At 47.4% G+C, this 13,352-nt stretch overlaps 1 protein-coding gene across 5 annotated transcripts in view; it reads left to right on the forward strand.

Moving 5' to 3' along the window:
- The window catches only part of WDR54 (WD repeat domain 54), an 86,335-nt gene extending 73,666 nt beyond the window's left edge, over positions 1-12,669 (forward strand). For all 5 annotated transcript variants that reach the window (XM_069204701.1, XM_069204524.1, XM_069204615.1 and 2 more), the window contains 2 exons: positions 5,946-6,020; positions 7,586-12,669. In XM_069204701.1, the coding sequence (XP_069060802.1) occupies positions 5,946-6,020; positions 7,586-7,717 (207 nt within the window). In that variant the 3' untranslated portion in view covers positions 7,718-12,669. The remainder of the gene's footprint in view (positions 1-5,945; positions 6,021-7,585) is intronic.
- Positions 12,670-13,352: the final 683 nt, after the last annotated feature.

A 13,352-nucleotide genomic window follows, 5' to 3' on the forward strand; every position in this document is an offset into this window, starting at 1 on the left:
AGAGATACCTTCACAGAGGACAGTAACATTATGGGGTCCGTCAGTAGAGATAGAGATACCTTCACAGAGAGCAGTAACATTATGGGGTCCATCAGTAGAGATAGAGATACCTTCACAGAGTGCAGTAACATTATGGGGTCTGTCAGTAGAGAGAGAGATACCTTCACAGAGGGCAGTAACATTATGGGGTCCATCAGTAGAGATAGAGATACCTTCACAGAGGGCAGTAACATTATGGGGTCCGTCAGTAGAGATACCTTCACAGAGGGCAGTAACATTATGGGGTCCATCAGTAGAGATACCTTCACAGAGGGCAGTAACATTATGGGGTCTGTCAGTAGAGATACCTTCACAGAGGGCAGTAACATTATGGGGTCTGTCAGTAGAGATACCTTCACAGAGGGCAGTAACATTATGGGGTCCATCAGTAGAGATACCTTCACAGAGGACAGTAACATTATGGGGTCCATCAGTAGAGATACCTTCACAGAGGGCAGTAACATTATGGGGTCTGTCAGTAGAGATAGAGATACCTTCACAGAGGGCAGTAACATTATGGGGTCTGTCAGTAGAGAGAGAGATACCTTCACAGAGGGCAGTAACATTATGGGGTCCATCAGTAGAGATAGAGATACCTTCACAGAGGGCAGTAACATTATGGGGTCCGTCAGTAGAGATACTTTCACAGAGGGCAGTAACATTATGGGGTCCATCAGTAGAGATACCTTCACAGAGGGCAGTAACATTATGGGGTCTGTCAGTAGAGATAGAGATACCTTCACAGAGGGCAGTAACATTATGGGGTCTGTCAGTAGAGAGAGAGATACCTTCACAGAGGGTAGTAACATTATGGGGTCCATCAGTAGAGATAGAGATACCTTCACAGAGGGCAGTAACATTATGAGGTCCGTCAGTAGAGATAGAGATACCTTCACAGAGGGCAGTAACATTATGGGGTCTGTCAGTAGACATACCTTCACAGAGGGCAGTAACATTATGGGGTCTGTCAGTAGAGATACCTTTACAGAGGGCAGTAAGATTATGGGGTCCGTGAGTAGAGATACCTTCACAGAGGACAGTAACATTATGGGGTCCATCAGTAGAGATACCTTCACAGAGGACAGTATCATTATGGGGTCCATCAGTAGAGATACCTTCACAGAGGGCAGTAACATTATGGGGTCTGTCAATAGAGATACCTTCACAGAGGACAGTAAGATTATGGGGTCCGTGAGTAGAGATACCTTCACAGAGGACAGTAACATTATGGGGTCCATCAGTAGAGATACCTTCACAGAGGACAGTATCATTATGGGGTCCATCAGTAGAGATACCTTCACAGAGGGCAGTAACATTATGGGGTCCATCAGTAGAGATACCTTCACAGAGGACAGTATCATTATGGGGTCCATCAGTAGAGATACCTTCACAGAGGACAGTAAGATTATGGGGTCCATCAGTAGAGATACCTTCACAGAGGGCAGTAACATTATGGGGTCCATCAGTAGAGATACCTTCACAGAGGACAGTATCATTATGGGGTCCATCAGTAGAGATACCTTCACAGAGGACAGTAACATTATGGGGTCCATCAGTAGAGATACCTTCACAGAGGACAGTAAGATTATGGGGTCCGTGAGTAGAGATACCTTCACAGAGGACAGTAACATTATGGGGTCCATCAGTAGAGATACCTTCACAGAGGGCAGTAACATTATGGGGTCCGTGAGTAGAGATACCTTCACAGAGGACAGTAACATTATGGGGTCCATCAGTAGAGATAGAGATACCTTCACAGAGGGCAGTAACATTATGAGGTCCGTCAGTAGAGATAGAGATACCTTCACAGAGGGCAGTAACATTATGGGGTCCGTCAGTAGAGATACCTTCACAGAGGACAGTAACATTATGGGGTCCGTCAGTAGAGATACTTTCACAGAGGGCAGTAACATTATGGGGTCCGTCAGTAGAGATACCTTCACAGAGGACAGTAACATTATGGGGTCCATCAGTAGAGATACCTTCACAGAGGGCAGTAACATTATGGGGTCCGTCAGTAGAGATAGAGATACCTTCACAGAGGGCAGTAACATTATGGGGTCCATCAGTAGAGATACCTTCACAGAGGACAGTAACATTATGGGGTCCATCAGTAGAGATACCTTCACAGAGGGCAGTAACATTATGGGGTCCGTCAGTAGAGATACCTTCACAGAGGGCAGTAACATTATGGGGTCTGTCAGTAGAGATACCTTCACAGAGGGCAGTAACATTATGGGGTCTGTCAGTAGAGATACCTTCACAGAGGGCAGTAACATTATGGGGTCCATCAGTAGAGATACCTTCACAGAGGGCAGTAACATTATGGGGTCCATCAGTAGAGATACCTTCACAGAGGACAGTATCATTATGGGGTCCGTCAGTAGAGATACCTTCACAGAGGGCAGTAACATTATGGGGTCCGTCAGTAGAGATACTTTCACAGAGGGCAGTAACATTATGGGGTCCATCAGTAGAGATACCTTCACAGAGGACAGTAACATTATGGGGTCCGTCAGTAGAGATAGAGATACCTTCACAGAGGGCAGTAACATTATGGGGTCCGTCAGTAGAGATAGAGATACCTTCACAGAGGGCAGTAACATTATGGGGTCCATCAGTAGAGATACCTTCACAGAGGACAGTATCATTATGGGGTCCATCAGTAGAGATAGAGATACCTTCACAGAGGGCAGTAACATTATGGGGTCCATCAGTAGAGATAGAGATACCTTCACAGAGGGCAGTAAGATTATGGGGTCCGTGAGTAGAGATAGAGATACCTTCACAGAGGGCAGTAACATTATGGGGTCCATCAGTAGAGATACCTTCACAGAGGGCAGTAACATTATGGGGTCCATCAGTAGAGATACCTTCACAGAGGACAGTAACATTATGGGGTCCATCAGTAGAGATACCTTCACAGAGGGCAGTAACATTATGGGGTCCATCAGTAGAGATAGAGATACCTTCACAGAGGGCAGTAACATTATGGGGTCCATCAGTAGAGATAGAGATACCTTCACAGAGGGCAGTAACATTATGAGGTCCGTCAGTAGAGATAGAGATACCTTCACAGAGGGCAGTAACATTATGAGGTCCGTCAGTAGAGATAGAGATACCTTCACAGAGGGCAGTAACATTATGGGGTCCGTCAGTAGAGATACCTTCACAGAGGACAGTATCATTATGGGGTCCATCAGTAGAGATAGAGATACCTTCACAGAGGACAGTAACATTATGGGGTCCGTCAGTAACGATAAACACCTTCACAGAGGGCAGTAACATTATGGGGTCCGTCAGTAGAGATACTTTCACAGAGGGCAGTAACATTATGGGGTCTGTCAGTAGAGATACTTTCACAGAGGGCAGTAACATTATGGGGTCCATCAGTAGAGATACCTTCACAGAGGACAGTAACATTATGGGGTCCGTCAGTAGAGATAGAGATACCTTCACAGAGGGCAGTAACATTATGGGGTCCATCAGTAGAGATAGAGATACCTTCACAGAGTGCAGTAACATTATGGGGTCTGTCAGTAGAGAGAGAGATACCTTCACAGAGGGCAGTAACATTATGGGGTCCGTCAGTAGAGAGAGAGATGCCTTCACAGAGGGCAGTAACATTATGGGGTCCGTCAGTAGAGATACCTTCACAGAGGACAGTAACATTATGGGGTCCGTCAGTAGAGATACTTTCACAGAGGGCAGTAACATTATGGGGTCCGTCAGTAGAGATACCTTCACAGAGGACAGTAACATTATGGGGTCCATCAGTAGAGATACCTTCACAGAGTGCAGTAACATTATGGGGTCCGTCAGTAGAGATAGAGATACCTTCACAGAGGGCAGTAACATTATGGGGTCTGTCAGTAGAGATACCTTAACAGAGGGCAGTAACATTATGGGGTCCATCAGTAGAGATACCTTCACAGAGGACAGTAACATTATGGGGTCCATCAGTAGAGATACCTTCACAGAGGGCAGTAACATTATGGGGTCTGTCAGTAGAGATACCTTCACAGAGGGCAGTAACATTTTGGGGTCTGTCAGTAGAGATACCTTCACAGAGGGCAGTAACATTATGGGGTCTGTCAGTAGAGATACCTTCACAGAGGGCAGTAACATTATGGGGTCCATCAGTAGAGATACCTTCACAGAGGGCAGTAACATTATGGGGTCCATCAGTAGAGATACCTTCACAGAGGACAGTATCATTATGGGGTCCGTCAGTAGAGATACCTTCACAGAGGGCAGTAACATTATGGGGTCCGTCAGTAGAGATACTTTCACAGAGGGCAGTAACATTATGGGGTCCATCAGTAGAGATACCTTCACAGAGGACAGTAACATTATGGGGTCCGTCAGTAGAGATAGAGATACCTTCACAGAGGGCAGTAACATTATGGGGTCCATCAGTAGAGATAGAGATACCTTCACAGAGGACAGTATCATTATGGGATCTGTCGGTTGAGATACCTTCACAGAGGACAGTATCATTATGGGGTCCGTCAGTAGAGATACTTTCACAGAGGGCAGTAACATTATGGGGTCCGTCAGTAGAGATACTTTCACAGAGGGCAGTAACATTATGGGGTCCATCAGTAGAGATACCTTCACAGGGGACAGTAACATTATGGGGTCCGTCAGTAGAGATAGAGATACCTTCACAGAGGGCAGTAACATTATGGGGTCCATCAGTAGAGATAGAGATACCTTCACAGAGGACAGTATCATTATGGGATCCGTCGGTTGAGATACCTTCACAGAGGGCAGTAACATTTTGGGGTCCATCAGTAGAGATAGAGATACCTTCACAGAGTGCAGTAACATTATGGGGTCTGTCAGTAGAGAGAGAGATACCTTCACAGAGGGCAGTAACATTATGGGGTCCATCAGTAGAGATAGAGCTACCTTCACAGAGGGCAGTAACATTATGGGGTCCATCAGTAGAGATAGAGATACCTTCACAGAGTGCAGTAACATTATGGGGTCTGTCAGTAGAGAGAGAGATACCTTCACAGAGGGCAGTAACATTATGGGGTCCGTCGGTAACGATAAACACCTTCGCAGATGGAAGGAACAGCATGGAGCCTATCATTCCAGACATGGCAGCGCCTGTAGGGAGTTCGGCAAGAAACAGGCGTATTTAGAGGTTATAATTAAGAGTGGGCAATAAATTCCGATCCACCAGCAGAGTTACGGAATTTTGGCCACGTTTAATGCAGAGTTCTGCCAAATTCCACCAATTGCCAGGTGGCGCAGTTTTTTCTTGCATGCTGTTGGTGAGCGAGAATTGGCATTCCTTAGTGCGACTTGTGCTTTGGGGGGCACTGGGCTAGATTTTCTCATCACGAACTGTCACGGGCGGTTGTAACCATTGTGGTGAAAAAGCTGCAGTTCAAGTAGAAAATCTACTGGAGCGGCAAGAAAATCATCTTGAGCAGCCGCCCCCTCTGGCACACCCGATGGTGCCGTTTGTGCTGAATTTTAAATGCGGAATAAGCTCCTGGTGGTAAATATCAGTTTGAGCAGGTCAATGTGCCGATTTCATGTCGTTCGTAAAACTCCACGGAATTTTGCAAAGTTTTCATGTAACTCCATGGAATTCCGCAGAGTGAAACTCCGCAAGTTCTGCCCACCCCTAGTTGTAATAACAGTGTGGAGTCAGCCACGAAAGAGACAAACAAATTAGAGTGTGGAGTGTGCTGTGAGAGAGTGACAGCTTCAGGGATTGTCAGTAACAGCACGGAATCAGTCATGAGACCGGCACCTTCGAGGATGGTACTAACATTGCGGATTGTATCTTGAGAGCGCGAAACAGTCTGAGATGGCAAATCTAACGTTGCATCTTTTCTCTCTCGCCACTCAAGATGTGACATTTTATGTTTTTTTTCTTGGTGCAGTTGCTGTCTGGCGCCGAGGACTCATTCGTCCAGATCTGGAAGCTCAGCCGGACCCCAGAGTCGAACACCATTGAGGTACTTTCAGTCTTCACCTGGGTATAGGCGGGGCAGAGAAGGAGCTGATCAAAATGTCACTTGTTGCTCATTCTCCAGTTCTTCACCCGGGCGGGACGTAGGAGATCCGCAGAACTTCTCAACTGCCTGATATCATTCGATCCGTGAACATTCTCCATCGGTTCATTAGGCATTTTCTCCACCTAAATGAAAACCTTCCCTGTTTACTTGACCTTTCTGAAAGTACCATCTAAACAGCGTAGAAAGGAACTTTATTAATTGGGCCCTTGGGTAGCTTTCTGGTCAGGATGAGTACTGTGTGGTATATTTACTAAGGTTTTGTGCCGTTTGCATCACAAAAGTGACACAGGTTGATGCAGTGTCTTTTTTTTGCCAGTTCACCTTTCAGCGCAAAACTTGTTTTGAGCTGGAAAATGACTTGAAAATAATGCCCGGCAGAGCGAGCGTTCCGTGCGCGGTGCCTGGCCGTTCCCATGCAACCTCCCAAGGGTTTTGATGCAAAACCCTATTTACTAACAACAACAAAAAAGCAGACAGGGGTTTGTGTAAAAAAATCACATCCATTTCAAATAGGCACTGTCAAGGAGAAATCCTTTTCTTTCTTCTTCCTTTTTTGAGGTTGCACGTGTGCTGCACTGTACAGCACACGTGCAAAGGGGAAACGTGTTAAACTTAGGGCTTTATTGTAAGTCTGGTGGTCACAAGACCGCCAGACTCGCAGTGGAGGTCAGACCGCCGAAGCTGTGGCGGACCGGCCACCACATTACGTCCCTGGCGGTCAGACCGCCAAAAGACCGCCGTTTCTGCCCGGATCTTTGATCCCGGCAGGACCACAGCGGTCGTGGTTGTAATCAGCGCTGCTGTGCTGATTACAACCATGTTGTCCGCCAGCCTTTCCACGGCGGTTCAACCGCCATGAAAAGGCTGGTGGAGAACAAGTACAGGGGGCCACAGGGGGACCCCTGTACTGCCCATCACCATCGGAATGTGCACTCTCTGCTGTGCAGACAGTATGCATGCTTAGGGTCCTAGGGAGGCTCCCTGTTCAACGGCATTGGACTCAGCTCTATGTGGAGCCAAGTCCAATAACGGCGCACGTTTTCTACTGGGCTGACTGGCGGAAACCTTTTCTACTAGGCTGACAGGCGGAAACCTTGGTTTCCGCCGGTCAGCCCAGTGGAAAACGTGTAATGGGGCTGTTTTGTTGAGTGGGTCCGTGCAGACAATCACGTTGAGACGTACTGGCATCAGTAATTGTGCGGAAGCAGGTCTCTGGTGCAGTCAGTGTCCCAGTGCAGGGAATGTTGCTGTCAGCTAAGACATCCTAGGTGCAGATCAGTATATATTCGTTATTGTCGGATATGTTTTTAAGACCCCAACTGCTGAATCTGTGTAATGCATATAGAGATGGGGACTTGCTCTTTTATCGCTGGGATTAGCTCTTAAGTTCCAAGGTGAAGTGTTTGTAGAAGACGCATTCTTTGGGCACTTTGTTGATTCTGTAGCTTCACATAAATGCTCATACCAAAGGCATTCCTGCATGTAAGACCTCTCTCTTTTTGTAGATTGAACACTGCCATTCGGAGTGCGTAACCGATGCTCAGATCAGCGGCTCCCGCTTCTGTGACCCGGAAGGAAATGCCTTTGCTGTGACCGGATATGACCTCAGTGAAATCATTCGATATATCCAGGTTTAGGTGCCTTCCAGAAGACTTTCTCCAAAGTACAACTGACTTTCATGCCCAACTGAGTTCATCTTCAGGAGGTAAAAGGGGCTGTGAGAATGTGCATCTCCATTGGACTGAGGTCAATGCTGCTGGTCGACTTCAACAAGGGAGCAAGTCTGTAGCACACAACAGGGTCTGAAGCATCTTAGAACACTAAGGAATGTGTACGCTGAGTGATGAAGCCTGCAAGGCCAGGTGAAAACACGTCCTCGCCCTCAAAACATGGGCCGCAGCAAAGTGCAGTAACTCGTGAAGGCTGGACGCTCCCACACCAACTGCATGGTCCACTTGTTCCCCCCCGATGCTCAGTGAGGTTGCCAAATCCATCGTTCCTTGCAGCCACTTGAGTACCCTGAGCAGCTTGGAGCCAGGATGGGCATCAGTTGCTGCCCGGCTGTTGAATGCTCAGATTGTGATTCTGCACTTCAGAGCCATGTTGGTGTGGCTTGTGTAGTGTTTGCCATGTTCTTCTGTCTCTGTTTATCTGTTGCTTTGCTCGAGTGATATTTATCATATACACCACACCACATACGGTTTCTCTTCCTCATTGTCTGTTGTGAGCTGATGTATTTGTTTCTAGGTAACTCACTCTTACACACCGATTCTGCATAACTTTATTTTAGAATTTTTTATCCAGTTGGTGACTTTTGATTGTGGTTTAGAATCTGTGAAAACTTTGCTTTGTCATACAAGCAGTCGTATTCTTGAAATGGGAATAGGTAACGGGGACAGCTCCCTCTCTGCCAGCAGCCCCCAATGCCACTCTAATGCCAGCTTGTCATGGCATTGCCTCAGACAGTGAGTCTACTTGCATCTGTACTCACTGGGCTTCAGTAGCGATGTACATCTCGCAGTGATCCATTGGTCTAGCAAAACATATGGAATTTGTTGGTGGAGCCGAAGTAGCTCAAGTCTATCTCCACTCGTACTTCCACATTGGTGAACCCCTCAGACGACTTCTTCACTTCTCCCTCTCTTGCCTCCGAGCTGTACGTCTTTGCTCCCATTAGAAAGGATTGTGGCAGCAGAGATCAGGAACTTGCCATGGTGCCAAGCCTAACTTAGAACTTGTCCTTCGCAGATTCCACTGCATCAGCAATGGAGCAGCGTGTAATCTGCAGGTTGCAGTCCTGGTGCATGCACGCATCCTACTGACGTTGATCAAATGAGGTAGCAATGAGTAGTAGCACCATCTGCTACTGACTGTGCTGATGGGGAAGAGCTTCCATTCAAAGTGATGTCTAAAAACCCAACTCATGGTTACTTCCTTGATGTGGTGCAGACCACACTGTTGTGTCAGGCAGTGGACTTCAAGGTGTTTAGTACTTGTTGTTATAATCCTTTCTCCCTTTAGCAGTGTCTCAAACCCCACACCAGGTGGTTGTACTATGGGAAAGCTTGGGTGAGCGTACTGGAAGTATTTTGAGGTCCACAAGGCCACTGATCTTACTCAACTAAAGCCAGGCTACACGGTGCCCTCTGAAGCAATGCAGTTGCAGGATCCTGTCTCTTTAGGTGCCTGGAATAGAGCTGATTGTAATTGTGGGCTATCTTCCCCTCAGTGAAAGGCATGACAGCAAATAGTGACCCACTCTGGAGACATTGCATGCCTTCAGCTGATCTAAAACTCCCTTGCCGGCGACAATGCTTGTAAACAACCCATGGGACTCATTTCACCTTCCATAAGAGCATCACTTGCCTGTGGCTTCTCGTCTTACTGATCCGCGAACGACTGATGGCCCGAGGTACCTCTGACAGGATGTTTTCTCTCACCGCACAAGCTTTAAGATGTATCTGGTCTGCATGAATTTGTCTTTCTACATGTGTGTACGGAGGGTCTACATCATAGAAGAGCCCCATTTGATCCTGGTCTTTTTGTAATCCTCAGGACTGTGCGCAATATTCCAGATGTGGCATCCAGAACGCCCACGATACCCACACACAATAACAACATGATATTTCAGATGCCATTGTTAGAACTGGGTCTTAAACTTCAGGTGCGAGTTCTACACGTGGCCATAAGAGTCCAGGTGTGACCTCCAGAACTCCTTAAAATGCTCAGTGATAATGTCCATAATTCACATCAGTACTTCAGATGCAGTGTCCAAAACTGGACACAATATTCAAGATGTGTCCTACAAAACACTCACAAGTGTAAGCACCTAAATTGGGCACGCTATTAATGTAATGATTACAACTTAACACAATTCTTCTGACCTGGACTCGACACTCCGGGCTATGCCTGATCAGTGTAACACAAAAGGATGTTGCTCACCACGCCACCCCAGTTTGGACCCAGCCATATGCAAATCAGTCTTGACCCTGCTTCCCATGGGAACAGTCCAGCCTGAACTGCTAGGCGAGGTCCTCCCCGGACCGGAAACAAGCATCCTGGGACCGGTTTCAGGGTATCACCCTTCTTCAGCCAGGCTAGCTTGATTCCAGTGGCACAGTGAGCAAGGGACCCATGTCTAGGCATACCCCTCCCACTTGGAGCAACTTTAGCAACACAAAAGGATGATGGACGGAGTGCTGACAATGCAAACACTCACCCCCAGTCACAGATCTGGGTTTAATTCATCGTTCTTTTGCTCACCATGCCACCCCAGTTTGGACCCAGACATATGCAAATCAGTCTTGACCCTGTTCCTCATGGGAACAGTCCAGCCTGAACTGCTAGGCCAGGTCCTCCCCGGACCGGAAACAAGCATCCTGGGACCGGTTTCAGAGTATCACCCCTCATCAGCCAGGCTGGCTTGAATCCAGAGGCCAGACCATCATCCTCGACCTCCCTAGATGAACTCACACTGCACCCCACCTCAAGAAGCTACACTGGCTCCCAATGCAAAAGAGATGCCACTTCACGATGTTGACCCACGCGTACAGTGCCCTACACAGCACAGGATCAGCTTACATCAACAAGCGCTTGACATTCCGCCAAACAACCAGACACCTACAATAGGATTCCCTCTTCCTCGCAGATACCCCCCGGATCCGCTGAAGCAACAATGGAGGACGCTCTGTTTTTTGCACCTGGCAGCCAAAGCATGGAACGACCTTCTCTTGCACCTCAGGAGCACACCATCACTCGAGTAGTTCAGATAAGGACTCAAGATCTGGCTGTTCGAGTGAACAGACCGCCACGAAGCAAGAAGCAACTCCAGCCCTTGAAACCCTCACGGATGATTTGCTGTGTTTTATAAATCCTCGATTCATTTATTGATTATATTATGTTATATTGCTTTGTATAGCACACTAATCACCAGAGAAGGTGTCCAGGTGCTTGGGCTGGTGTGTAGTTTTGTGGTCCCCAAGGTGCTTGTACGAAGCCCAGTCTTCAGCTTCTTGCGGATCTCAAGAAGTGAGGCGGGGGCTCTGACGTGCAGAGGGTGGTCCTTCCACCTCTTGGGTGCGATGTAAGAGAATGAGCGACCTCCAGTTTTGATTTTGGGATGTAGGAAATGTGTGCGAGTGAGAGTGAGGCAGAGTGTAGGTGTCTGGTAGGTTGGTGAATGTGTATGTGGCTGTTCAGGTATTCAGGTCCTGTGTTGTGCAGGGCTTTGTATGTGTGTGTGAGAAGTTTGATTTGGCTGTGCTTCTCAATGGGTGTTGATTGATGTGGGTGCAGCATGGGATGTCGAGTATGAGTCTTGCGGCGGTGTTCTGGATGGTCTGGAGTCTGTGTGGGAGTTGTTTGGAGATTCCGGTGTGGAGAGTGTTGCCGTAGTCCAGCCCGCTGGTGATGAGTTCTTGGGTGACTGTCTGTATGTTGCTCTGAAGCAACCTTTGAAAGATTTTTCGCAGCATGTGTAGGATGTGGAAGCAGGAGGCACACACCGCGTTAACTTGAACCGTCATGCTAAGTTTGTCATCTTGGATGATCCCTGGATTTTCTGCATGGTCTGTGTGTGGATGGGGGTCCTAGCTCCGACGGCCAGCAGGTGGAGTCCATGGAGAGGTCTTGTTGCCGAAGACCAGTACTTCCGTCTTATCAGAGCTGAGCTGCAGGCAGTTGATTCATATCCAATCTGCTTCCATGGTCATGCAGTAGGTCCTGGCGGCGGTAGCTTTGTCCTTCAGGAAGAGGATGAGTTGGTAGAAAGAAACTCAGAAGAGAATTCTGCTACAGGAGATAAGCCTGTTGCTCTCCAAAGGCGTCATCGAGAGGGTACAAGACTCAGACAGAGGCAGGGGTTGCTATTCCTGATAGCTTTCTTCAGAAAAGTTTGTTTGGTGTCCAGGAGATGGCTTAGTATCTGGTTACTAATGGCCAGTGTGGGGCACAGTCAGTGCACTGTAATTCACAGTACACTGGGCTCTGGGTTGGGGACAGCGGCAACCTAGTGCACTAGTTCACTCCAGAGGTGCCTTAGTATATGGTCAGAAGTGGAGGTGGGGGCTGTATCTCTACAATTGCTGTCAAAAGTTTCTGATGGCACTCGGGCGAACCTACGAGAGGGTGTAGTGGCCCATTGGTTAGAAGCCTTGTCGAGGGAGTTTTGACCAGAGCTTTAACCCACACCATCTCCAGAAAAGCTACAGTTAGGAATGCAGTCCCAATAGTTCTAGGATTAGGGGGACCTTGGGGGAAAGTTAAGGGTACATGCCGGGTCAGATGAGTGTCTGCAGCTTTTTTTTCTGAAGTGTAGGAGAGCTGGTGCTGATGTCGGTGGGGAGGCTGTGCTGGATCCTGGGAGAATGAACAGAGAAGCCTTGTCTTCTGGCCTTTACCTTCTGGCAGTGTTTTGTCTCCAGTCTGGGAATATCTAGGTTAAGTTATTTGCTGACTATTCTTATTGGTCCCAACCTAAGTGCTAATGTTGCAGTATATTTTCTAGTACATCCTGTGGCCTAGTGTGTTGCGAATTGCAAAACATATTGTATGTGAACCATCAGACTTCCATTAAAATTATGAGTGGGTTCTACAGCATTTTATTTACACCCTGTCGAAAACGTTAAAAAGTGAGGTTTTCATGTTTCTGCATTCAGCGTTGCTATCAACATCTGATGTATTCGCCAGGGCATTAAAAGCTGGTGAAACGCGCCACTATAGGCTATCGAGTACTTCTCCTATTATGCAAAAGTTCAGGAAACAAACTCAATTAATTGGTTCTCAGCATACACAATGAAAACACTTTTTAATACAAGAAAAGCTTACTTTTGGGAATAGACTAAGTCCACATGCTCTTTCCTCCAGCAGTATCTCTCCTGCGCTGCCATTTGGTGCCGAGTGATTCCACTTGTAGCTCTGCCCATTCAGGAAGTGATGATACCAGCATACTGATGGCATTCCACTACCAACCGAGGCGGGCAGAGAGGAGGCTGAAAGAGCTTAAAGACAGCCCATGCTACTGGACAAGGTAGTAAATTGAATACTTAGGAACCTTATCATGAACGCCACCATCTCCAAAGTGCAGGAGGGAGGGTGGTGAGGAAGACGGACATATCCACCAGAAATATAGTTGCTGAATTTGTGCAAGTAATTTTACCTTCTGATGGATACCTCTTCCTGCAGATTCCACACCCTACAGATGAGCTCCAAGCAGTGGTGCCTGAGCCACCTGGCAGTGATGCTTGTCAGTATATTGAAGAGGTGACTGCCAGG

This window comes from Pleurodeles waltl, chromosome 1_1 (genome assembly GCF_031143425.1).
Source record: "Pleurodeles waltl isolate 20211129_DDA chromosome 1_1, aPleWal1.hap1.20221129, whole genome shotgun sequence".
NCBI classification, from domain to species: Eukaryota; Metazoa; Chordata; class Amphibia; order Caudata; family Salamandridae; genus Pleurodeles; species Pleurodeles waltl.